The sequence below is a fragment of the Vicugna pacos genome, chromosome 5, assembly GCF_048564905.1.
Source record: "Vicugna pacos chromosome 5, VicPac4, whole genome shotgun sequence".
NCBI classification, from domain to species: domain Eukaryota; kingdom Metazoa; phylum Chordata; class Mammalia; order Artiodactyla; family Camelidae; genus Vicugna; species Vicugna pacos.
The window spans coordinates 189,666-215,092 of NC_132991.1; the positions used below are offsets into that span (position 1 = coordinate 189,666).

General features: G+C 35.5%; 2 protein-coding genes across 2 annotated transcripts in view; one reads left to right on the forward strand and one right to left on the reverse strand.

Annotated features, from left to right (window-relative positions):
* The window catches only part of LOC102545325 (pleckstrin homology domain-containing family H member 2), a 93,174-nt gene that overhangs the window by 6,941 nt on the left and 60,806 nt on the right, over positions 1–25,427 (forward strand). Inside the window, 7 exon segments of the mRNA XM_072960710.1 lie at positions 1,611–1,740; positions 10,739–10,801; positions 18,266–18,415; positions 19,517–19,600; positions 20,196–20,277; positions 21,815–22,000; positions 23,707–24,668. Coding sequence (XP_072816811.1) covers positions 1,618–1,740; positions 10,739–10,801; positions 18,266–18,415; positions 19,517–19,600; positions 20,196–20,277; positions 21,815–22,000; positions 23,707–24,668 — 1,650 coding nt within the window. The 5' untranslated portion in view covers positions 1,611–1,617.
* Positions 8,278–9,499, reverse strand: LOC140696540 (C1GALT1-specific chaperone 1-like protein). Its single transcript, XM_072962069.1, has one exon. The coding sequence runs from the start codon at positions 9,445–9,447 to the stop codon at positions 8,503–8,505; it is 945 nt and encodes a 314-aa protein (XP_072818170.1). The 5' UTR covers positions 9,448–9,499; the 3' UTR covers positions 8,278–8,502.

The window sequence follows — 25,427 nt, forward strand, 5'->3', positions numbered from 1 at the left end:
TGTGTTTTCTTCCTTGTCCACTCAAAAGCTAGTGAGGAGAGAAATGAAGTAGTAGCAGAATTGAGGAAAAACTTGTGACTGACGAAGTGCCTTATTTACTTCTAAATCATTGATAATAAATGCTGATGTGGGTAATGAAAAGGTCACTAACAATGCTAATATCCTTAGGAAAAAACTCAGAAAACAAAGAAATGAAAAGAGAATGATTTCTAGGCCTACAATAAGTTTCCCTTAAATTACAGCTAGAATTTAAAAGCATCTGGAGGCTTTGAGATGTTGCGGGAGCTGTTAATAAAGTTGTAGCCTTTGTAGAACAGCTGTGCTTCTATTTATTTCTAAATTATTGAGTGATAGTGTAAGTGTTAATGTGAACACTGATTTAAGCACAAAACAATATTTCTGCTAGAAAAATAATCTTTTGCAGATTTTAAAAACTGGTATAGGTTTAGGAAAGGGTTGTATTACACTAAATATTGGGAAAATAAACTTGGTTAATATTTTTGTAAAACAAAAGAACAGAATAGTACACTTCAACTGCAGTTCCATCCTGGGGTCTGAGAGTTTTGCTGTCACATGTGTTCCAAAAGTAGGGCTTGGCTTCTCTCTCCAGGAGAGCCATTCCTAATGCAGATTCTGTCAGTTCATTGCAAGGGCAATTCAGAAATACACTATCAAGCCATCTATGAAAATAGCCTGATAAAACATTAACAAACATTTAAAACTACTTTAATGAATCCCAGAGCTAGAAACAGTCGTGCTTTCAAAATCAGGCAATAGTTTTTTGCACTTTTGAATTTCAGAGCCAGTTCCCCTGCCTCTCGGCTTACCCCTGATAGTGCTTCTCCCAGGAATTAATCTCCTCCAAAGGGAAAGTTAATATCATGGAAAACACTGATTCCAGGTTTGCTTTATGTAGATGATTCCAAATTTTGTATTTATATGTTTTCTCTTCTTGCACCAAATAAAAATTGTGCAAACTTGTCCAGGATCATAATACTTTGCCCAGTTAAATATGCCAAAAGATTTTTGGTTTGAAAGATAGCCTGGACCTGGATAAATTTAGGGTGATGGTGAGGAATAATTATAATATAACTCTAAGCCATAATTGCAACACCGATATGAAGTTTCTTCAGATTATTCTATCATGCTCCTAAATGAATCAAAACTATAACAATTCTGTAAGTTTAAGAACATGGTAAAATTATGAGCTGACAGATTTTTAAAAATTCGTTGAGGAGAGCTTAAATAATGACAGGACTCTGTTTGGTGCTATTATATTGTCCAAAGTGCTATTGAGAACATCAATATTTAATTTGTTCCTTAAACATACTTATGAAGAAGGATGATTTGTTATTATCACATCTCCCGTTTCCTAGGTTGAAAAAGCTGAGATGTAGAAAGGTTAAAAGTTACACAGAAAGTTTACGTAACCCACTTGGACCTCCAACCCTAGCCTCTTGTCTGTCACCAGTTCTGGAATTTATCTTAGAATTCAAAAAACTTGTGTCTAGATATCATTAGATGGTGACTAGAATGTGTACATTGGGTGATTTAATGAATTCTCTTGAATGCTAATTGGTATTATGCCACTTGAATGCTTTCTTTTCTAGAATAAATATGGCAGAGCTCTCTGAGACAGAAGGACCAGTAGATTGGAAAGAACGATGTGTAGCCCTGGAGTCCCAGCTCATGAAATTTAGAGTTCAAGCAAGCAAGATAAGAGAGCTCTTAGCAGAGAAGGTAAGCTTTTCTCCCTCACCTTTGTTAGTAAACATCAGCTATTTGGGGCCCACTTCATTTGTGTGAAATAGCCCAGTACTTTAGGGAGTAAACATTTCTTAAGTAATGAGTATAATTTAGCTTTTCGTCAGGGATCTGAGGCTGTATTTGGCATATTTTTCTGCCAGTATTAGAATGGATTGGACATTAAGACAAAAAACACTTCTTTGCAAATACTAGTGGAATATGTAAGAATTGTGTATATTTGATGAATGTGGAGTTCATTTATTCCAGAGAGAACAGCTGTAACTTATTTGATTTTATTAGAGAAGTGTGACAGCATTTTGATCTACTAAATGTTTAGGAAAATCACTTTTAAAGTGATTATAGAAGAATGTTCCCTATTGATAGTAGATTGTGTTTATTCTGCATTTGGAAGTATGCCACCTATTTAGGAATTTGTGTTGACTAACTATATATCACTAAACTATCATCTGGGCTAGAATTGAATTAATACAATTATATGCTTCTCTTAATGGTCCTAATCATGTAATTAAAATTTAATTTACGTCATAGGAGGTTTTTTCACATGTATGTGTATAAAACCTATAGATTAACTCATTTTTTATTCATTCAATAAATATTCATTGAGGGCTGATTTTGTGCCAGACCCTGTTCTTAATGCCAAAGTTACATCTGTGAATTAGACAACACATGTTCCTATTTCTGACAAACTTGGATTCTAGACCTGGGCTGTCCAATATGGCAGGCACTAGCCACAAGTGGCTTTTGAGCACTTGAAATGAGTCTAGTTCAACTTGAGATCTGTTGGAAATGTAAAATACACACTGGATTGTAAAGATATAGTATGAAAAAAATAATGTAAAATATCTAATAATAATATTTATATTGATTACATGTTGAAAAGATAATATTTTAGATATTAGATTAAATAGAAAGTTTTAAATTTAATTTTACCTATTTCTTTTTACTTTTTTAACATGGGTACCAGAAAATTTTAGATTATATATACATCTCACATTGTATTTCTGTTGAACAATGCTGTCTGTATGGTTGGATAAATGATACTAATGGTTGTTCAGAACTGATAAAAGAACTTATAGGTGGTTTCTTAAACTCTAGTATGCATAATCTTTTTTGGGTAGAGACTGGTACACATATCACATCTCCAAAAATTGTCTTAAACCTTCCTTTCATTGCTAGCCCAAAATCTCTTAGCACAGAAGAATTCTAATAAAGTCCAGTAAAACATCATTCAGTTCAAACGTTTATATATAGCATCTTAAATTTCTGAGCTTTTGCATCGGTTGGATGGAAAGATTAAAGTTATCCTATTCACTTTGGGTCAGACAGTGACCCAGTAATAGGCTTTGTGGAATGAATTCCCCAATATCAATTTGCTTTCTTTATTGTTATTACAATGAAAACTATAACTTGAAAAGAATTTCCCTGTGAATATCTCCAAGTTGGGGAAGCCTATCCTAACTCAGGGTATATACGTGACTTGTGCTGTTTGCTCCTCTCTATAAAAATCATTTCCCAGGTTATACTCTGATTTGTCTAGTATTTTCCACAATCCCATCCCCCCATGCAATAATTTTGTCAAGATTTCCAATTATAACCTTATTGCTAAACTTCACGGGCACCTCTGAGGCATCCCAGATGCCCTAGCCTCTCAACGGTTGGCCCACTCTTGACCACAGCCTCCTCCAAATTTTCTTAGTTCCCTTGACTACTGTGCTCTCCTAGTCTCCTTATGGACTTTCTTTATAAGAAGTTATGCTTATTTGGGTTCCAATTAATTGACCTTTAAGTTATAAATTTAATGGCAATATTTTTTTTGTTTGTCAGACTTGTTGCAACAAATTTCTTTGTGAGTGCGCATTTTTTAAATTTTAAAAGTGTCATTTTCTCTGTAAGTAAAATTGTGAATAGTTTTTTGATTACTAATTTATATTATTAGATTTTCTTTGTCAGTGAATGAATATTGAGAGGAATATTATTTCAGAATTGCTGTTTTAGTTGTGGTTTCTTTTTCTTCTTCTTTTTTTTTTTTTTTTGGTCTTCTGTATTTTGTAACTGTCTTAAATCTTTTGATAGATCTAAGAGAGGGAATGATTCAGATGTGTTTTATAAAGTGGAAACTGGATAAGTATGCCAAGTTACTCATGGTTTCCCAGTAAATATATTCAACACCAAAATGAGAATAATGCTTGTTTCACAGTATTTTCTGTTATATTCCATTATGAAATGTTTTTCTCTGGATTAAAGATTATTTTTGGTACTCAGCCATGTTTTAATAAACATACCAAATATTGATTTATTATGTACCATGCACTTTATAGGTAGGATTTATTTAATTCTTATAACGACCTATGAAGTAAGAAGCTTTATTGTTCCCATTTTATAAATTTGGAAACTGATGTTTTCTATGTGCCTGGCAATCTTCTAAGTGCTTTATGTGTATTAACTCTTTAATCCTTATAACAAGCATGTGAGGTAGGTACAAATATTATTCATATTTACACAGGAGGAAACTAAGGTACATGAAAGTTATTTAACTTGTCTGATTCATGCTGAAATGTAAGTAATGGAGCCAAGATTTGAAAATAGGCATTTTGTTTGTTTTTAGAGCCTGAATGCTTAGCCATCACCCTATATGGCATCTCTAATCTAGTTTTATTACCACATACCTTGCTTTCTCTGATATTCTTACTTACTCATCCGTTCTGTCTTCTCCTATTCTGTCACACAATGTATAAATCCATCTCTGCTTGGCAGCAGGTGTCTGTGTAAGTTAAGATGTGCGTATGTATGCAGTAATAGCAGTTTACATAATAGTACATATTTTCCAAGGCAAACCGTATTGCATTGCTTCTGCATGCCAGCTTGAGTCAAATATTGCATTCCAGAGGCTAGTCTGATCCCATCCATACATAGCCTTTGGTTTTGCATTAGAACCATTTTGCCTCACAGCTTCTTCCTAACAGTTCTCCATACCTTCCCCTGGGTGGATGCAGGCCTAAGGCGGAAGATTCTTGAGAGCATACTCATTTGATTCTTCAGCTCTTTGCCAGAAACTCTGTCCAACTTTTCCTATCTGCTATAGTTCTTGTTTTCAACTCTGTTTTCTTGGCTCTGACTATAGATAGCTAACACTAGGTGCCAACTATGATTCCTAAGCCTGGACTACAGCCATTAACTGGTTTAAACCCCACATTAACTCTATGAGATAACTATTGTCACCCCCAGTTTCAAGATGTTGACATGAAGGCTAAGAGTATCCGAGTAGTGTACCCAGTGTCGCACAGCCAACAACAGCAGAGCTGACATGAAACCTTAGCTCTTTCACGCTTTTTTGTGTGATGCAGCTAAAAGAGTGCCTGGCACATAGAAGTGTATCCTTCTGCCTGGACACACTGGTTGAGTGTACAAGGAGATGATTTAAACCAGTAACTATAGATTGATGGGAGACATCTTTCTGGATTTTTTAAGGAAAAATGTGTGAAAGGATCTCAGAGTGATTTTTTTTTATAATTAAAGGTGGATTTCAATTATATGCCCCTTATATATTTTTGGAGATGTATTAGGAGAATACATTATGGATTTTTTTAAACTATTTTTTCACCTATTTGGTTTTTTCCATCACAATTTCCAAGTAACTTTGAATATTGAAGCTTGTGAAGAAAAAGGCCTTATTGGAGTCTTGGGCAAATTCTGCTGTAAGTGGGAGAGGTCTTTAGAGGAATTTAAGGAATGGTGTTGGAAATATCTCTAGTATGCCAAACATAAACTCTTCAGGGAAGCTGAGATTTAAGTAGTTTTCCTACTTTACAGTATTACTAGTTCATTTTCTGAGTCAGGGAGGGAAAGAGAAAGTTTCTTTTTCAGTTGAAGTGAATGTAATTTCCTACGGGTTAGATTTTCAGTGAAAAGGAAAAGGTGAAAAGTATGAAGAATTCTCCCTTTCAGCATGGCCCACATAACCTAAGGCTGCCTCTACCTGATACAGCATTTCTGTCTGGAGTCCCTGCCACTTGACCTTCCTCTTGTGGTATGTTTCCCCTGAGGTGGTGCAGGATTCTCTTCTGGGAATAATGAGTCCCTAGGCAGCATGGTATTTGCTTTCATATAACAGTCCTGTCAAATCGCAAGTATCTTTTCTTGTAACATCCTTGTCTGGTTTTGGAATCAGAGTAATGCTGGCCTCACAAAAAGAGTTTGGAACAGTTCCCTGCTCTTCTATTTTTTTTTTTTTTTTGGAATAGTTTGAGAAGGATTGGTATTAACTCTTTGAATGTTTGACAGAATTCACCAGTGAAGCCATCTGGTCCTTGACTTTTTTGTTTGTTGGGAGGTTTTTGATTCCTGACTCAATCTCCTTACTGCTAATTGTTCAGATTTTCTGTTTCATCATGATTCAGTCTTGGTAGGTTGTATGTTTCCAGAAATGTATCCATTTCTTCTAGGTTGCCCAAATTATTGACATATAATTATTTATATTGGTCTTTTATGATCCTTTGGACTTCTGTGGTATTAGTGATCATATCTCCTTCATTTCTGATTTTGTATTTTGAGTCTTCTCTCTTTTTTTCATAGTAAGTCTAGCTAAAGTTTTGTTAGTTTTGTTTATTTTTTTTCAAAGAATTGTCTCTTAGGTTCATTGATATTATCTACTGTCTTTTTAATCTCTATTTCATTTATTTTTGCTCCAATCTTTATTATTTCCCTCCTTCTACTAACTTGGGGTTTCATTTGTTCTTTTTCTAGTTCCTTGAGGTGTAAATATAGGTTGTTTATTTGAGACTTTTCTTGTTTCTTGAGGTAGCATTTATTGCTGTGAACTTCCCACATAGAATTGCTTTTACAGCATCCCATAGATTTTGGTATCTTCCATTTTCATTTTCATTTGTCTCAAGGTATTTTTTTAAATTTCTCTTTTGATTTATTCTTTGACCCATTTGTTTTTTGGTAGCATGTTGTTTAATCTCCACATACTTGTGAATTTCAAGTTTTTTTCATGCAATTAATTTCTAGTTTTATACCTTTGTTGTCAGAAAAGATGTTTGATATGATTTCAGTCCTCTTAAATTTATTAAGACTTGTTTTCTGACCTAACATGTGATCTCTTTAAATACATCTGAAATCATAATAAATGTTTTCTATTTCTATATATCATGTAGATGGAGTTTTCTTTACCTATCCCCTCCCATGCTTTTTTTTCCCTCTCTGATACTTTGGAAGCTATAAACTGAATTTCTGTTCTTTTAAGTAGTTATTCTTAACTCTTTTTAAAAAGAAAGGTCAGCAAAAATACTTTATACTCTAACAGTAGAATTTGAAACTGAATATGGCAAGGAAATATTAGGGAGTTGGTGATAATTACCAAAAAAAAAAAAAACTATATATAGGGTAGTATTGTGGTGGGAGTTTGGTGAGGGAAAGAACAGGAAGCCAATAGCAATGGAGAGCTGAGTATCAAAAACAGAATCTGCTGAAGCTGTTAGGATGGCCAGCACTGACTTTTCTTTAGAGAGCACTTTAGAAAATGGGCATTTTCTAAAATAAATAATGGCACCTTTAGTCAAAGTTTTCAAGCAAGCTCTTGGAATGTAGGTAATTATTCAGCTTTGATGAATACTAGAAGATGCTAAATATTGTACAAGTCCATTAGAAGCTATCGAATGGAAAAATGTCAGGCAACCAGAAAGACTTCAATCATCCCATCTTGTCTTAGAGAGAACTAATGGTTTTTACAACATCACCATAAAACTACTTACTTTAAAAGCCTCAGGTAGTGTGGGGATGTGTTGAGATAGGCTTTGCTAGAATCACATTTTAGGTAGGATGATAAATACAACCAAAGGAAATCTTTCAGTTGTAGTAACAATTTAGCCTTCAACAACTCCTTAGTCTGCCATGGATTTGCAATAGCAGCAGACTTTTAATTTATAATATAGATGTGTTTTCATAAAAATAAAGAATACAGATATGTTTTACATATAAATATGTTTTAAAGGCTAAATCCAAAATGGCACTGTGTCACTTCCACTGCATTCTGTGGGTCAAGGCAAGTCACAAAGCCTTCCCAGTTCAGGAGAAGAGGCAGTAAACCTCATCTCTCAATGAAAGAGGTGGCAGAAAGAAAGTTAATTGGCAGTAGTAAAAATAACGTTCCTTCTTATAGGCACAGTACTTGACAGATGTAATTTCATTCAATAATCTATAATACGTTAAATACCTCCTATGTATAAAGATTTGTATTAGGGTATGTAACAGTGAAGCAAACAGACAAGGCTACTGTCCTCATTGTTACCACTAGAAAGCAAACATTTCAGAAAGAGAAACCTGACTATATTTGTATGGTCCTTGTTTTGGCTGCTATGACAAAATACCACAGACTCTAGTTTATAAACAACAGAAATTTATTTCTCACAATTCTGGAGTCTGGAAGTCTGAGATCAGACTGATATGTAAAGTGAGACATATGTAATTAAAAATTTTCTAATAACATTAATGAAAAAGAAACAGATGGAATTAATTTTAATATTATGTTTTATTTAATGCATCATATTCCAAAGGATTATCATTTCAATGTAGGTCACTATGAAAAATTACTCAAGCTTTTACACTTTTTGTAATAGGTTTTCAAATAATATATTATTGAGTGAAGTGTGTAGTTTACACTTACACCACATCACAATTTGGACTAGCCACATTTCAAGTGCTCTTGGACAGCACAGTTCTGTTACTCCCCAGCCCTCAGTCATTTTCTGAACCATTTGGAGGCAAGAAAATCAGCGTGTCATTGAAATAATGTCCAAATGCCCTGAGCCGATACACACCGTACATCATTACTGTCATCTTTTGGGGAGTCAGTCCACTAAAAGTAACAGCCATATCTGAACAGCAGCCTTCTACTACTGGCTGACGGTTATTAGACATTGTCTCTCTAATAAGATGTGCAATTGGTTTTGTATTAAATATAGCTCTTCCTTCAGAATCCTCTGCATTTTCTGCAAGAACTCCCACATATTTCAGGCAGACTGCCAGCTGCATATCTGCAGATAACTCCCAAAAGGCCCTTTGCTCTGCACACTTTTTAGTCTTATTAAGAAAGCTGTTAAGTCTTTTCAGAGCCTCCATACTTAAGACAGTTCCTCCTTTCATAGTCACATATTTGAGGTCGCCAGATGTTGCAATGTGACCCAGGTAGAAAGGTTGTGATGCGTCCTTAGTAAACAGAAGATACTTTAAATTTTCAATGACAGCAAATGTAGTGGGGTGTGCAAGAAAGAACCAGCTGTAGTTGTCCCCATGCTTTTCAAAGACATGTTGGTAAGTTTTCCTCATCTGTGTCCACTTGTCATTTTCTTTATTAAACAAATTATCATTTTTAGTATTGTAGAGCTCTGCTTTGTCACAGTGTTTGGTCCAAGTCTCTTTCAGTACAGCCCAATAATGCTCATCATTGGATTCTCCAAGGATGATACAGTAAATACGGATATTTTTGCTAAGCTCCATGCGTTGCGCTTCGGAAATGTTTAAGAAATCTTTTGTGTTAGGTAGGCGGAGGTGATGATGCTCGTGGTCTTGAGTTCTACCTCTGTGTCGCATGTTAATTTGCCCAAACATAGTTATAAAAACACAGCAAATGCTCCCAACCAGCATACCGTTAAAAAATGATACACCTGTAGCGGAAACCATCTTTCAGGCGTTGAGGACAGCTCGCGTGGGTCAAACGCAGCCACAGGTGGAATCTATTGCCCAAGCCGTCCGGAGCCAGTGGCTACGCTCCCTGCGGGCCGCTCTAGCTGCCTGGGGCCACTTCTTGGTGGTTTCGAGAAGGGGGCGGGGCGGGGCCAGCGTATCGGCTATGGGGTGGTACCCAGAGTTACCCAGTTACCCAGAGTTACCCAGATTCCTGTGAGTTTGAGATGCTCTAGAAGTTCTGGGCGTCTGGGAGTATCAACCAACAATAAAACTGATAATGAACACAGATCAAGCCACAGACGGCTTGGGCTGACCAGACTTCAACACTCAGAAAAAACGAATTTGAAATTTAGTTTTACATCACGGTTGTGTATTCAGTATTTGGTTCACACCTCTTATGTTAATCTGCATTGGGTCCTTCATAAGACTTTTGTTTATTTTACTTGTAATATTCATTTTAGTATTTTACTTTATTATTTTTTTTTACATTTTTATTGATTCATAATCATTTTACAGTGTTGTGTCAAATTCCAGTGTTCAGTACAATTTTTCAGTCATACATGGACATATACACACTCATTGTCACATTTTTTTCTCTGTGATTTATCATAACATTTTGTGTATATTTCCCTGTGCTATACAGTGTAATCTTGTTTATCTGTTCTACAATTTTAAAATCTTTAAATCTCTGAACTTCTTATTCTCCACAGAACTTAAAAAAAAGAACAAACAACTTTTACATTCTCTGTGCCCTATGCGTTTGTGGACGTTTGTGGGTTTATTTAGAGTCTCTTCTGTACTGTTTCCATCACAATCTATAAGAATTAAAACTACTTAGTTGTGACTTAAACATCCCATCTACGGAGATTATGAGAATACACCACTTTCTGATATCATTGGGACTTTTTTTTTTTTTTTTTTGAAGTATAATCAGTTTACAATGTTGGGCACTGGGACTTTATGATCAACAAATCAAAATAGGACTTTGAGGTCTTACTATTCTCTTAGATTTAATTATAATTCTTAATACTATTGCCCAGTAATTTCTAACATACAGTCCAATGAAGAAAATTCTATTGATGAAAACTCATGTAGTACATATTACATTGTATTAAAAGAATAAAACCTTTGGTATTTTTTTTTGATCAGTTTAAAAATATACGCTGAAAGAGCCTTCAGTGTGTTAAATTGTATGCCATTCGCATCCACTGAACTACTTTAAATATTCTTAAAGAATTCCAAAAGGGAAATATGAAATTTTAAAATATTTTCCCCTACTTTACAGATGCAGCAGCTTGAGAGACAAGTTATTGATGCTGAGCGTCAAGCAGAAAAGGCTTTTCAACAGGTAGGATATTATTTTATTGACAAAATTGTTTTCTGCCTCTACCAGTGTAAACATTGTTTTGCCCAAAACAGTCTCCTGAAAGTAGTCTTCAGCCCTCCTGTTCATCGTATCATGTTGACTGTTCATGAGCTGGATTCATAGAGAAAATTGAGACTCTAACATCATTTTGCTCCATGACAAATTTTCAAAAGGACAAAAATGCTTCCATCAGGAAGTTTTATCTTACTTCTGAAAAAATCAAATGTGACTTTTATCCCTAACCGTAATGAAATTTTATGTGTAAATATGTTCAAGGCAGCCTTACTTATAGTAATAGAGTTGGAAATAATATGAATGCTGTATTGTAGGACAAAGAGTAAGTGAACTGTGTCTACTCCATGAAATGTTAAAGAACCATTAAAATAATTATTACAAAGTATATATACAAATAAGGAAAAATGCGTAGAGTTACATTAGGAAAAATATACACAAAATTTTATACTTAATATGCTAATAGGTATGGAAGAGAAAAGTCAAACCTAAGAGATAAAAAAAGCTATTAGGAAACACCCAAAATTTAACAGGTTTGTGGAATTATGGATGATTGGGTTTTTTCTTCTATATTTTTATACTTTCTAGTGTTTGTTTTGGTACTACTTTTATTTAAAAGTAATGTTTTAGTAAGTCAGTTAACCCTTTCTGAGCCTTGACAACAGTATAGTGGTTAAATGAGTGGCTTGGATGAGCCCACCAGCCTTAAAGTTTGTCTAAGGAGCCTAAATTGATAACCTCACATTTTATGAAAAAGATTCAGTCAGGAATTTCGAAAGTTTTAAATACAAAAGTATTTATTCCAAGAAGTGTATATTAAATTTCTTATACTTACTCTGAGGTTTTAATGTTTCTTTCCTTCAATTTGAGTAGTACCAAATCTTGTTTTCACCTAAAAATTTTTAATTTTATACAGGAGATTGTTTTAGTGGCCTGACAAATTTCTAAATAAACCCAATATAACCTAACACTTGATTTTCTTAAATTAGTTATTCTTGAAGAGCTTAAAACCTTGTTATGCAAAATTTCACACACTACAAGAGTAGAGAAAATAGTATAATGAACCCCTATCGTCAACTTCAACAGTTAGTTGACTCACTGTTAGTCTGTCCCTCCACCCACCTGCTTGCTCCCCAACCCTACAATGGGTTATTTTGAAACAAATCCTAGATAACATATCATTCCACCCATGAGTATTGCAGCAACTCATCTAAAAATAAAGACTAAAAATCATAACTACAGTGCCATCACCACACCAGGAAATTACCAATCATTCTTTAAAACTTCAAGTATAGGTTTTGCTACAAGTGCTAGTAGCAATGGTAAGGATGTATACTTTGCTTGTTTTTTTTGTATTTTATATTCTTTAGCTGATGGGACCAAATAGTAATATTTCTACTTATATCTATAAAAAGCCAATAATTAATAGTAAAGTCATGAAAGATCACCTATGTTCTAAAAGAGAGACTCCTATGTTTATGTCTCTCTATGCCAAGTGTGTTTTTCTGTAGTGGGCCCTATATGTGTGTCCCTGCTCAGCCCCACGCCTTGCTGCACATGTTTGCATTTTGTCCACCTCTCTGACTTTCATGTCTCCTTCCTTATCTTTCCCCTTCTGACTCTGGCCTTCCCTGTTGACATCTCTCTTTATCTGTACCCATGGCTGTCTCCGTACGTCTGTCTGCTCTTCCCTAGCTTTCCCTTCCCTTCCCTTTCTCTCTTTTAACTGCCCATATTATAGGAAAAAAAGGAAAGAAATTCAGGATGATTTTGCCTTTTCTTAAAGTTCTGAATTCACATATGCAGCAAATGTGTTTAGCTCTGAAAATTAAACTAAGTTTAAGTATTTTTTTGTGTGATTTTTATTCCCCCACCCCTCTGGTTCCCTGGATCTTAACAGAAAAAAGGAATCCCCATTCCCAATTCAAGCAAAGCATGGCAGTTTGTAAGCTATCAGGGCCCAACCACTGATCTTGATAAGTTAACAGGAAGAATTTCTTCTTTGAAGCTGTCTTTTGAGGATATCAGGTGTAAAGTTATTTAATTCTATGTGCTACATTTTTAAGCAAAAAGATACAGTGATTGGTTGTTTATGCATACTGCCTTAAATCAACACTCTCCCCCCTCCCCACCATAAAAGAATGAAAACTACAAATCTCCCAGAGCTTCCATATAATTTAGGAAAATTTGTAGATATTTCTTTTTGTCACAACACTTTAAGTTTATACAGTACCTGTTTTGCTATGCTTTAGAATAATTTTTTTCTTAAATATTTCATAATGATTCTAAAAGTTAACAGGAAATATAAACAGAGAGCAGATGAATTCTAAGGCACTGATTATATTACCTTTTTTTTGCCTTTGCAAGACTAAGTAACTATTTTTAATTTAGAGCAACTGAATCCTTTGCTATCTTTAACAGTTTCCATGGGACTGTGACTTATCTGCTGTTTATGTTACTTAAATTCAGCTTGTCCTTTGTCATTGAGCCATATCGTAAGACTTAAACTGTATTTATATTAACCAAGAAAGAATGTTTCACCACTAAAAGCAATAGTCAGCTGAAACCAGCTCGACTCTACACTTTAGCTTTGTACATTTTTCTCCTTGTTTATTAATGGGTGGGTGTCACCTGCATAACCATGAAATCAGTTCTTTATAGAACAAAGAAAATCACACATTCTTCCAGAGAAATCTTGGCAGTCTTTATACTTAACGCTGCAGTATGTTTTTATTGTTGTTCACAATTCTGAAAGCACTATGTGCAAATCAACCCAGTACTACTTAGGAGAACTCTTGTGAGGCAGAGAAGTGGCAAATAGCACATTTGAGAGATACTGATACACAGGATTCCTTCTCAAGTATCTGATTAGGTGTTTACTCCAGTCTAATACACTAATTTATGTTAATCAGAGAGGGGTAGATAATTTCCTCTGTAGAAGTTTGGTTTTCATTCTGTCCTTCTGGGCTCAATCCCTTGTCTGTATTTGATTCAGGTTTGGTAGGAGCTGGATTTAAATTTCCCTCTGACCATTCTAATATGTGAGCTAATCTGCCTTTTGTAAAGCTGGTTTTTAGTAGTATCCAAGTCATTTTTGGTTCTTAAAAAATGTTAACTATTCAACCATCCTAACATCCAAGACCTTGTGATGTTTTGCTTCATTGCGTAGAAACCTACTTGATCCACCACAGTTCCTTTTCACCTTCAAGGAGAATGGTTCTGACCCGACTGCATAAATTATGGAACACTCTGCCAAAATAATGATGTTTAAAATATGATCAGAATGATTAATTAATTTGCAATAAATTTCGAATAACTGGAAGACGATCTGGGATTCAAAATACTCTTAACAATTTCTTTCTGCATTGTATTTTGGAATGATTAAGTATCTTTGTCATATCATTGCATTGCTTATATAGAAATTGAAACTTTCAACCACCACTCAGAAATATAGTCACATCTTGATTACCTGTAGTGAGGGAGGGAGGAATGAGATTAGAAATGGGAAGAAGGAAATATGGATGTGGGCAGTTACAATGGGAACAATATTTGCAGATCCTGCTTTCTCCTGCATAGGCAAGATAGTGGAAAATAGCATTAGGAGTTGTGTCAGGATCCCCAAGACTACCTTCAGGTTTAATGATTCACCAGGAGGACTCTTAGAATCCCGGAAAGCTGTTATACTCATGGTTGTGGTTTATTACAGTGAAAGGATACAGATTAACAACGAAGGGAAAATGTACATAGGACAGAGTCCAGGAGACACCAGGGAGGAGCCTCCAGTTATCCTCTCGCAGTAGGGTTGCACAGGGATGCACTTGCTCCTCCCATCTGTGGTGTGTGATAGCATATACAAAGTATCGCGAACCAGGGATGTTCTGCCGAGCCCAGGTGTCTGGGGATCAGTCCAGTAGGAACGGAATGCGTGTGTAACCCACCTTAGCTACACAATCTTCAGCTCCTTCAGAGGTCAAACTGATACAGAGTGACCCATGATCCAGGTAAATGAACAAAAATGGCATTCACCATAAATCACATTGTTAGCATAAATTGTCTGGTGTGGCCCAATATCTTGGATATATAAAAACAGCCTTATCAAATGGAATATTCCAAGGGTCAGAGGTTAGTTCCCAGGAGACACTAACGGGCCAGTTCCTTTTTTGAAATATTCAGGCTTTGAGCACCCCAAGTCTGCTGAGTTAACCCTTCACTTCACAAGAGCTCAAAATCAACGAGGCTTTCGGGAAGTGGCTGAGGAGCGTGCCGAGGTGGTGGATGTAACGAGAGGATCTCCTGGAAGTAGAGGAGAAGGGTAGCCTGAAAATACAAAACATTCCTCACCAGAGGATATCCACGTATAGATAATTGCAAGAGTGTAGTTAACAACTAATTTGAATTTGTAGGTGTTTGTTAATTGACCATTCTCCGAGCAGTTAATATTTTTATATAGGTTCAAGTTAAATGAGTGGGAAAAGATCTGGCCTGTTTTCTGTGTACTTGTGGTGAGACATTTTTAAAGGCTGCTTGGTTTTTCTGTAGGCCTCTTAGCGTCTATAGACCTCTTATTCACACTAATTGCCAAGGAAGGCTGGTGAATCCTGTGGAATTTTGTGTGAATAGGACCAGTTGGTCAGAAGGTTGCCTGTAACTACTTTGTGATCTGTCTCCCTAAGAGATTTTTCCACCTTTGTCAATATTTTTCTTGCCCAGGAAAATTGTTTATCTTAAAGTAATAGTCTAAGTAAGCAGTTGCACCAGGCAAAGATGCAGCCAAGGAGCCCTGACTGTAGCATCCGTTCATAAAATGAGAACACTTTTCAGATTGACTATGTTTTTCAGGGAAAAAGAGTACTCACAAATCATAATTTTTCAGGTCTGCAGGCCTTTTTAAAGCAATAATAGGGCAATTCTATGTGGCAGTCCAATGTCTGTAAGGTGGCTTGCTCCAACTTAATAAAAGGAGACTGTAGGTGTAGGTCTGGTATTATTTCCTTTTATTCTTATTTAGTTAATTCTGTTTTTCTTAAGGTATGTGATCTATTACTCTATGCCTGGAGGAGAACTACCATTTTGCACTTGGTCTCAGCTCTTCTTTCCCAGCTTCCACAGCTACAGGAAGCCCTGCATGGAACTGGCTATACTCTCTTAAGACTGACCCTTGGTATTTACTGTCCAGCTCTCTGTCCTGCTCTGGCTGTTCTTCATGACAGCATCTCTGATATAGACCTTTGTCCTCCATTCTCTTGGTCTGCAGTTCCTGCAGAAAGCCTGCTATATTATATTTAAAAATCTAAATCCTAAGATAACTTAAAATTATCATTTGGATAGTGGAATATGTTTTTTCTCCTCTTTTTTGGATCTACTTTTATTTTCATTTTTTCTAGCCACGTGGGTGGTATTTAAATAGGATACTTTTGGCATTTGAGTTGAATTTACATTTGTGCAGTGAACCCACGGATGAAATCTTGTATTCATGGTTAAAAAAACAAAACCAAACTCACCTTAACACCTTCCTTCTAGGAGCCCTCATTAGTCAAGTATTTTTGAGCTTTAAGTAAGTTCATTGTGATTTTTCAGAGGTGTTTAAATAGTTAAAGATTTTTCATCTTAATGATCAACTTTTTCTCAAATAGCTTTACCTATTTTTCTTCTTTGCCCCTTTTAATGTAAAACATTGCTAAAATTGCATTCTCATCTATTTGAAATGTATAGAATAAAAGTCTTAATATTGTGTACTGTGCTCAGTGCTTTATTTTCTTTCTTATTGTCATTAACATGTCACACTTCCCTTCAAAGCTTTCATGTGCCCAAATGTGTTCTGCAGAAGATCCAAGCAGAACCAGTTCATCTTAGATTTTATAATCGAGGCACCAAACTCCCAGCCATACAGTGATCTCCTTTATCTTGTTTTATTTTCCCCATTCTCCTGATTACATTCTGTAACATACTGTATGATTTTTATGTCTTTACTGTATCTGTGATCTCTCTTACCCACTAGAATGTAATTTCAATGCAAATAGAGATTTGGGGGGTCTATTTTATTCACTGGTGTCTTCCCAGGATCTGGAATAGACCTGACACTTGGAAGGTATTCATTGAATATTTATTAAATTATTGAATCAATAAATCCTCAAGGAATGCACTCTCTTACCTATATTTTGACTCTTACACTCTTTTGCTTTCTATGATTTTATCATTGAGGATTTAAGGTTCTTTTGTTTTCCTTTAGCTTTGCATTGCATATGTGTATCTTTTTCATCTAAATTCAAAATTTTTCCCCAATATGTGTTATTATATTGGGTCATCCAACCTGAGTTTTATTGCACCACTGACCTTCTTTACTTGATATTCTTACTTCGTTTAAATATGAAAAAATGAGGGCTGGAAACTTTCTGATTCTATGCTTGTATGAAATACTTTGCATATTATCATTGCTCTACTTAACATGTACATTTCTTTACATATAGCAATATCTGAGAATCTTTTTTTTGAAGTATAGATGATTTACTGTTTCAGGTGTACAGCAAAGTGATTCAGCTATGCAGACAGCTATATATTCTTTTTTAGATTCTTTTCCATTATAGATTATTGCAAGATATTGAATATAATTCCCTGTGCTAGGCAGTAGGTCCTTGCTGTTTATCTATTTTGTATATAGTAGTGTGTATCTGTTAATCCCAAATTCCTAATTTGTCCCTCCCCTCTTTCCCCTTTGGTAACTGCAAATATGCTTTCTGTGTCCATGAGTCTGTTTCTGTTTTGTAAATAAGTTTATTTGTATCATTTTTTTAAACTCCACATATAAGTGATATCATATATTTGTCTTTGTCTGATTTCACTTGGTGTAATAATCTCTAGGTCTATTCATCTTGCTGCAAATGGCATTATTTCATTCTTTTTGTGGCTGAATAATATTCCATTTTTTTTTATCCATTTATCTGTTATTGGACATTTAGGTTTCTTCCATGTCTTGTCTATTGTAAGTAGTGCTGCTATGAACATTGGGGTGAATTCTGAGACTCTTATGTAGCCTTATGCATCTCAGAGGTAACACCACTTGGCAAAATAATCTTCAGACTTTATAATTGTTAAATACATTAAAACTTGCAGTTCATAGATAAACAACAGGTTTCTCCTGTATAGCACAGGAAACTATATTCAATATGTTGTAGTAACCTATAATTAAAAAAATATGAAAACGAATATATGTATGTTTATGTATGACTGGAACATTGTGCTATACACCAGAAACTGACACAACATTGTAAACCGACTATACTTCAATTAAAAAAAAACAAAAATTTGCTGTTCAGCATTTCCCTTTTATGATGACACTTTTTAGGAATCTATTTAATGTTTAAGTAAAATTCTAAATTTAATACTATGATAAATTAAGTACATGCATAATTTAAATATTTTATGCTCTGACTTTAGGTACAAGTTATGGAAGAGAAATTAAAAGCAGCTAATATTCAAACCAGTGAATCAGAGACAAGGTTGTATAAAAAGTGTCAAGATCTGGAAACCCTAATACAGGAAAAAGATGACATCATTCAAAACTTGGAACTGCAACTTGAAGAGCAGGTTAGGAAAAATTTGATCATCAAAGAGTTCTAAATATGTGCATTCATTTACGCATAATAGCAAAGATTAAAAAGAGAGAGCCTAAATTTAGATCAGAAATCTTACTTATTTGGTTAACCCATAGAATTTCATCACATCTGTTGGTGAAAGGTGCAAGTTAAAGTGACATCCACTTCAAGTCCGGGGTGATTCCAAGGAAGCATCTATTGCTTTTTGGATGTGACAATACTCCTTAAGTTGAAAATGCTTGGTTATCAGTGGGCATTTATGTCTGTAAAATGTTTGAAACAAATATTTGCTTTAGATTATTAGAGTGTTGGAGATGTTTATAGAACATTAAAATTTAAATATATGTTTGACACTAATCCTTCTTAGAAGTGCATACACTATTGACATCAAGTATAGTATTTAGTTTATTCTTAAAAATGTTTTTAGGAAAATTTTCATTAGGGTTATTTACTTAGAAGATCATTTAGCATCACTAAGTATAACCACTGTAAAGTTGTTAAATGTTTAATCATTTATTTTCAGTATTTTTAAAATTTCTCTGAGGGGATCAGCATTCCTTTAGATCAGTGGTTTTCAGCCTCAGCCCACCCACTGAGATTTATATGATAGTCATATTCCCAGTGGTTTTGTGACCATGACCAGAATTAAAAATTGGTTGATGTGAGCTAGAGTTTCTCAGTCTTTATTTTTTCTCAATCTTTTAAAACTAGCACTCCAGGGGAAAATAAGCCATACCCCAGAGGAGATTCTCATTCTCCCCTCCCTGCTCTGGTTGACTGCTGTTCCACTGTCCTCAACCCCAGACCATTTCCAGAAATGGTTTATTTTGTTGATTAAATTCTCTGGATTGATTTCAGTATATGATCTTCCAGAGAAAGAGAATAGCAGATGTTAAAACTAGAAATATTTGTGTATGCCTTTATTACTGTATCTGCTGACAATCATTCTCATTTTTTCCTGTTTGGTAATGTGAAGGTAGATGTTTTAACTTGGAAAGAGTTTGTAGTGAACTTGCCTTTTATATCTATGATGTAACATTTCCAGACCAGTGAGCTTATGTTTCAACTAAACAAACTGCTAATGTTATTTCAGAAACACATAAGGATTCAAGAAGCTAAAGTAATAGAAGAGAAAGCAGCTAAGATCAAAGAATGGGTAACAGTTAAGTTGAATGAGGTATTTATTGCCATATCTGTCTTTTCTTTACCTTTTGGTTCTTTTGAATAGAAAAGTCATCAGAAAATCTGAATGAAACAAAATTCTGATCAGTTGGTGGTGCTGCTGGCTTTTGGTAAATGTGAGATAGGTAGCTATCATTTTAATGTATTTCTAAAATTAAAAACATTGATAGACTTGTGGTAATCAGTATTAAGTACCCTCATTCTGATTAGTTGACTTTAGTTCTCATTAGTTAATATTAAATAGAGAATATATGTGTATATCTCATAAAATTAATGTATTCAGTATCTGAGAAATACACATTATTTAGTTTATATGGCAGATTAAATGCTGGAATAACTTGGTATTTTACTGTGGAAAAAAGCATAGGAATGAAAAACAATGAAAACTTTTAGTTCTTAAAAAGAAATATATTAAAGCTGCAGTAATCTAGGTTGGTAATCTGTGCTGATAAATTCATCTGATGTTTACTTATTTCTTTTGTATTTTGCTCATGTGTAATTAGATATTAACATTTTCTAATTATTATAATTTACTAGTATATTTTAGAAAAATTATCCCTGTTTAGAAGAAAACCATTATGTTCTTTTAGCTGGAATTGGAGAATCAGAATCTGCGTTTGATCAACCAAAACCAAACTGAAGAAATAAGAACAATACAGTCAAAACTGCAAGGTACGAGCACTTTGACTAAGACAACCTAATTGGATTCACTTGCCTGTTACTACTGAGCACTTGGAGTATGACTACCACAACTAAGGAACTGAATTTTACATTTTATGTAATTTGAATTGACTTAAATTTAAATAGCCATACATCCATATCAGCATAGCTAGACAGCAGTGAATAACTCAAAGGAAGTAATACTAATTTGCACATTTAATCGGAAGAATGTTTACTTTTAAAAAATCAATCTTGCTGTTTTCCATTTTCACTCTGTAGCATTGTGATCAACAAGGACTGAAATTTTTGCAACCTAAATATTTTGAGCAGAATTTTATAATGTGAATTAACCTTTTGCATTTTTCCAATGCTTAGGGTTACTTTCTTTCTTTTCAACTTTAAAGCCTAAGGATAGGTGGTAAAGTTAAAGATAGAGATTTACTTATTATGCTACTCCTTATGCTCAAGTGCTCACTGAGCTGAGGAGGAGGTGAATCAGCAGGGTGTATGGATAGCCCATGCATATTAGACCCATGGCCCAGTATAGTGCTTTTCAAACTTTTATTTAGGAGCAGAACCCTTTTGAAAACGTTTTTTCCCCCCTGTAGAATCTCAAGAGATAAAAGAGGTAAAAGCATTATTGGGTGATGGGTCCAGAGTTCTGCAGACTCAGTCTCACCTATGCCTCTTCTTGCATTTCTTGTATCCTCTGTGACGTTTCCACAAAGCCCTGGGGTTTCCTAGAATGCTAGACGCTACTCAGTTATCAGTTGCTATTTAGCTTAACCCTTTGCTGCTGTAATTTCTTTGGAAACTTTTCTTACTGTCACTGGGATCTCCAACCTTTTGATCTTAGAAGCAGCAATGCTACAAGTCCCAGAAGATGACTTAAACCCATGCTTAGGTGCGTGAGTAATCACTACCCTAGCTGTCTAAATTCTCTATCTAACAACTGTCCCCCTCCTTTTTTTTCTCTAAGGATGTGATTAAGGCTCTTCATGTTGTGGTCACCATAGACCAAGCCCCTTCATCTGGTTTCTTATGAGAAGCATACTGAAAACTAAGCTAAGCAAAAAAGTTATTCCAGTGATCATGTGATATTTGCCCCAGTGATCATCTAAATTTTCCTGGGTTGTCTTGGCAACCAGGACCTCAGCCCCTTTTTTCTCACTGATGGTAGCATTTCCAAGCAATTATTTTTTACCAATACTTGACTTTGCAAGAAGCTGTAACTCTCTAGTTGTTTATAAGCTGGTTTTGGTTTTTTTTGGCTTGTTTGTGGGTTTTTTGTTTGTTTGTTTGAGCATTAACTATTTGTAAGGGGATTAGATATATTTCTCTTTGCAGTTAAAAATATTTTGCACATTCAAAATAAATAAACTGATTTTAAATATTGGTGTGTGAGACCAGACACTGAGGGTTCCATGTTACTATACATAAATAAAGATGAACTTCAAGCTTTTTTCCTAGTATAAGGAGTGATTTGTCCAAGTTTTACAAACTGTTATTTAAAAAATTCAGGTCTTAATTTTGATTAATGATCTTGCAGAAGTTCAAGGGAAGAAGTTGTCTGCTGTCTCTACGCCAAAGCTTTCAGAAGGCCAGCGCCTGAGCAGTTTGACCTTTGGGTGCTTTTTATCCCGAGCAAGGAGCCCTCCTCAAGTAGTAAAATCGGAAGAAACAAGCAAGATACCATCTAAAGAACCCGAGTTCACTGAAGGAAAAGACATAGAAGGTATTTATGGACTAAAGGAATTTACTTCGACATTTTTTAAAAAGGAAAAATCATTTGCGAAGATTAATCCAAATATAGCTTAATTTTCCTTATTTTCTTCTTGACCACTTGATGCTGTACGAGACTATTTCTAAAGCACAATACAGCATTTAACTTTGTGTATCTAGTTATCTTGTACTTTTTTTGAGACTCTTTGCCAGTGAAGCACAGGAAAAACTGGTTTTCCCTTCTTGGTACTTTTTTCCGTAGTAGGTAGCAGTAATATTTAAAATTAAAAAGTATATAGTCATACCTACAAGTACTTGTTTTAACTGAGTTTCAGATTAGAAGTATGAATTTTCTATTCATTATTTGAAGTGTAAAAACTATCTATTACTCAATATGAAGTCAAATGTGACATGACAAACTTATAAAGGAAAAGAACACCAGGGGACAATTTAGTAACTGCTTTGATTTTCCCTTTATTGTCTCAAAGAGGAAAATATTTATCGGGATGTTTAAGCCCTGGACCTGTGTGCAGATTTCTACCCACTTTTGTCTTACAGCCCCTCTAAATTTTGCTTTATTATGCAACTGCTGGCTTTGCCACCACTTGTACGACTTTTCCCAGTTATTTTAGAGAAGCTTGAATTTGCTCTTCTATTTTCGGTTCCTGTTTCCTTCCTCCAGAGGAGAAAAATTATAGCTCTCAAAGCTGTGTTGATTATGAAGTTCTGAAAACTACATAATGTTTTTCTATTCTGAAGGCTTCTTTGACACCTGCTTGTATGTCGTTACTTGGGTTTTTTTTCCTTTTGAGACGTCGTTTTGACTTTTTCCCTGTTTTCTAACAGTCAGTTGAGTATAGGTTGCCTGTCCTACAGCTCTTGCTTATTTGCAGATTTAACAAACTGCCTGACACCAAGTTGTAGAGTGTATTTGTTGTGCTTCTGTATCTGTAATTATGAAGGTCCTGCCTATGTGTTCATGTTTTCTTTTGTACTCTCCTATCTAAATTTTTAGCTTACTGTTTATGAAGTCAGTGGTTCATTTTAATAATTATGTTATAAACAGAAACAGCCATATCTAAAGACGTTTTTAAGAGTGTTATTCTTATTGTAAAGACACATTTTGTAGTTATGATTAAACCAAAAGTAGAGTGGGTCAGGCTTTTCTCTGTGTATATTTTCTTCATGGTTTTGCATATTTCATGTATTGAAGCTTGGGAACAAAGTTTGTTTTTTAAACTATAGCTTTACATTTATTATGTAAATTATACTTATTATTTAAGTTTATTTATGATAATTTTGGAATTTTGTAGAAAGAGGGTTGTCATTTTCTTTGCTTCAAGAATGGAATTAATGGTGTTCACTTTTTTAGCGGTCTCTTTCTTAGATAGTCAGCATTGCCTTATTCCTCATTTTGCTCTTGTATTCTCTCTCCCCTAGACTATTGTTAGTTTTTTTTTTTTCCAACATGTTTCTTTCTAAAAAGGAATTTCATTTTGATACTATTCTATTGAAGGGTTAGGGCTCCGTGTTTTATAGAAAGCTTAATAGGTTTCAAACTTGAATTTAGAAAAAGACATACGACTAAAAAAGGGATAATGTAAATTGACTTTATTCATATGAAAATTCCAGTTTGTACAGTGTGGCTACATAAAGCTAAATGTACAGAAAGATTGCATGATGAAAGGCAGCAGGCCAATATAATGTGTGCTTTTCTAGAAATGGAAATTCCAGAAAAGTCTATCGATAACCAAATTCAAGAAAACAACCGAGGTCAGAGAACATTGCACCAAACCCCTTGTGTCTCAGAACAGACTCGGAAAACAAGGACAAGCTTTGTGACGGATGGCGGCATGTCCCAACATTCTGGGGCTCCTGGGAGTGACTGGAGTTCCGATGAGGACGATGGGGGTAAAGGAAGATCCAAGTCCAGGTACACGTCCACCCTTTCCAGCCACACCTCAGAGGAAGGGGTCCAGTGTAGCCGCATGGGCAGCGAGATGTATCTCACAGCCTCTGATGACAGCAGCTCTATATTTGAAGAAGAGACTTTCGGCATAAAGAGACCAGAACACAAGAAGCTGTATTCTTGGCAACAGGAGGCACAGTGGAAGGCTCAGAATTGTCCTCTCGGAAAGGGAAATTCTGAATCAAGTAAAAAGGAGCATGATAGCTCCTCAGATGAACTGAATAAAAAATTTCAGTCTCAGAGACTGGATTATTCATCTTCATCAAGTGAGGCCAACACCCCAAGCCCTATTGTGACCCCAGCTCTGAGTCCAAAGCATCCTAACTCACTCCTCGGAAAAGGCACACAACTCGTGCTTTCCTCAAACCTGCCTCCTCCAAAGTTAAGGATTCCTAATGTTTTCAGCATTAGTGTCGCCCTAGCCAAAAGACACCTAAGCCAGCCACAGTTAAGTTCCGACAGGATGTTTGGTACAAACCGAAATGCTATAAGCATGATACGGCCACTGAGACCTCAGGAAACAGATCTCGATCTAGTTGATGGCGACAGTACAGAAATTTTAGAGAATATGGACACGAGTTGTGATGATGGATTATTTTCCCACGACTCCCTGGAATCCCCGTGTTCAGATGACCAGGAAACCTGCGACTCAGCAAAGAAGGCGGCCTGCGGCAAACCTCCAACTCCTCCCCTGCACCGGTTTCCCTCTTGGGTAAATTATATCGCTGTGCACAATGCACACACACTCATTTTTTCTGAGCATTCATTTTTAGGTTTTACTTTACTTCTTGTCCTGTTTCTTTTCAAATCCAGCTTTGTTCTGTCAATCCCCAGTTTTCAGAATTCAGTCTCCCCCTATTTTTCCCCCAGAGTTCTGAACCAGTTGAAAAATAAGACAAGGATAAGACAAATGGGAGACCAAAATGTTACCTTTATTACCAATAAAACTGATTTTAGACAATTGGTGGGCAAATGAACCCATACGGCACCCAGGAAAGAGCTGGATCTATTCACCCAGTCCCGGGTAGCTCTGGACCAACCACCACAGCTTCCTCCAGTGAGGCCCCGCTCCTGTAAAGCTTGCATCCTAGACAAAGAGCAGATGGTTGTTTCCTGCACAAGCTACTTCTCAGGAGAAAGGAGGGAGGAAGGTGCTGGGCTCTGCACGTCCAGTTTCTCCTAGGCTAACCTATCACGTTGAGCCACTCTTCCTTCTTGGAGAGGAGGAAGTGAAAGATTGGAGCAAGGTCAGGTGTGCTCAATATTTGGAGCCCTCTCCATGTGGAAGAAAACATCAGAGGTGGAGACAAAAGTTTCTTCCTAACCGTGTAACACTTTTGGGTGAATTCTGGTCCAGGACACTTATTGATCATCAAGTTTTAAACTTAGTTATTTACTTGATTGGCTTTAAGAGAAACTTAATTGTACTCTTCATGAACTTATAAATCCATTGCTTTAACCAAAAGCATCT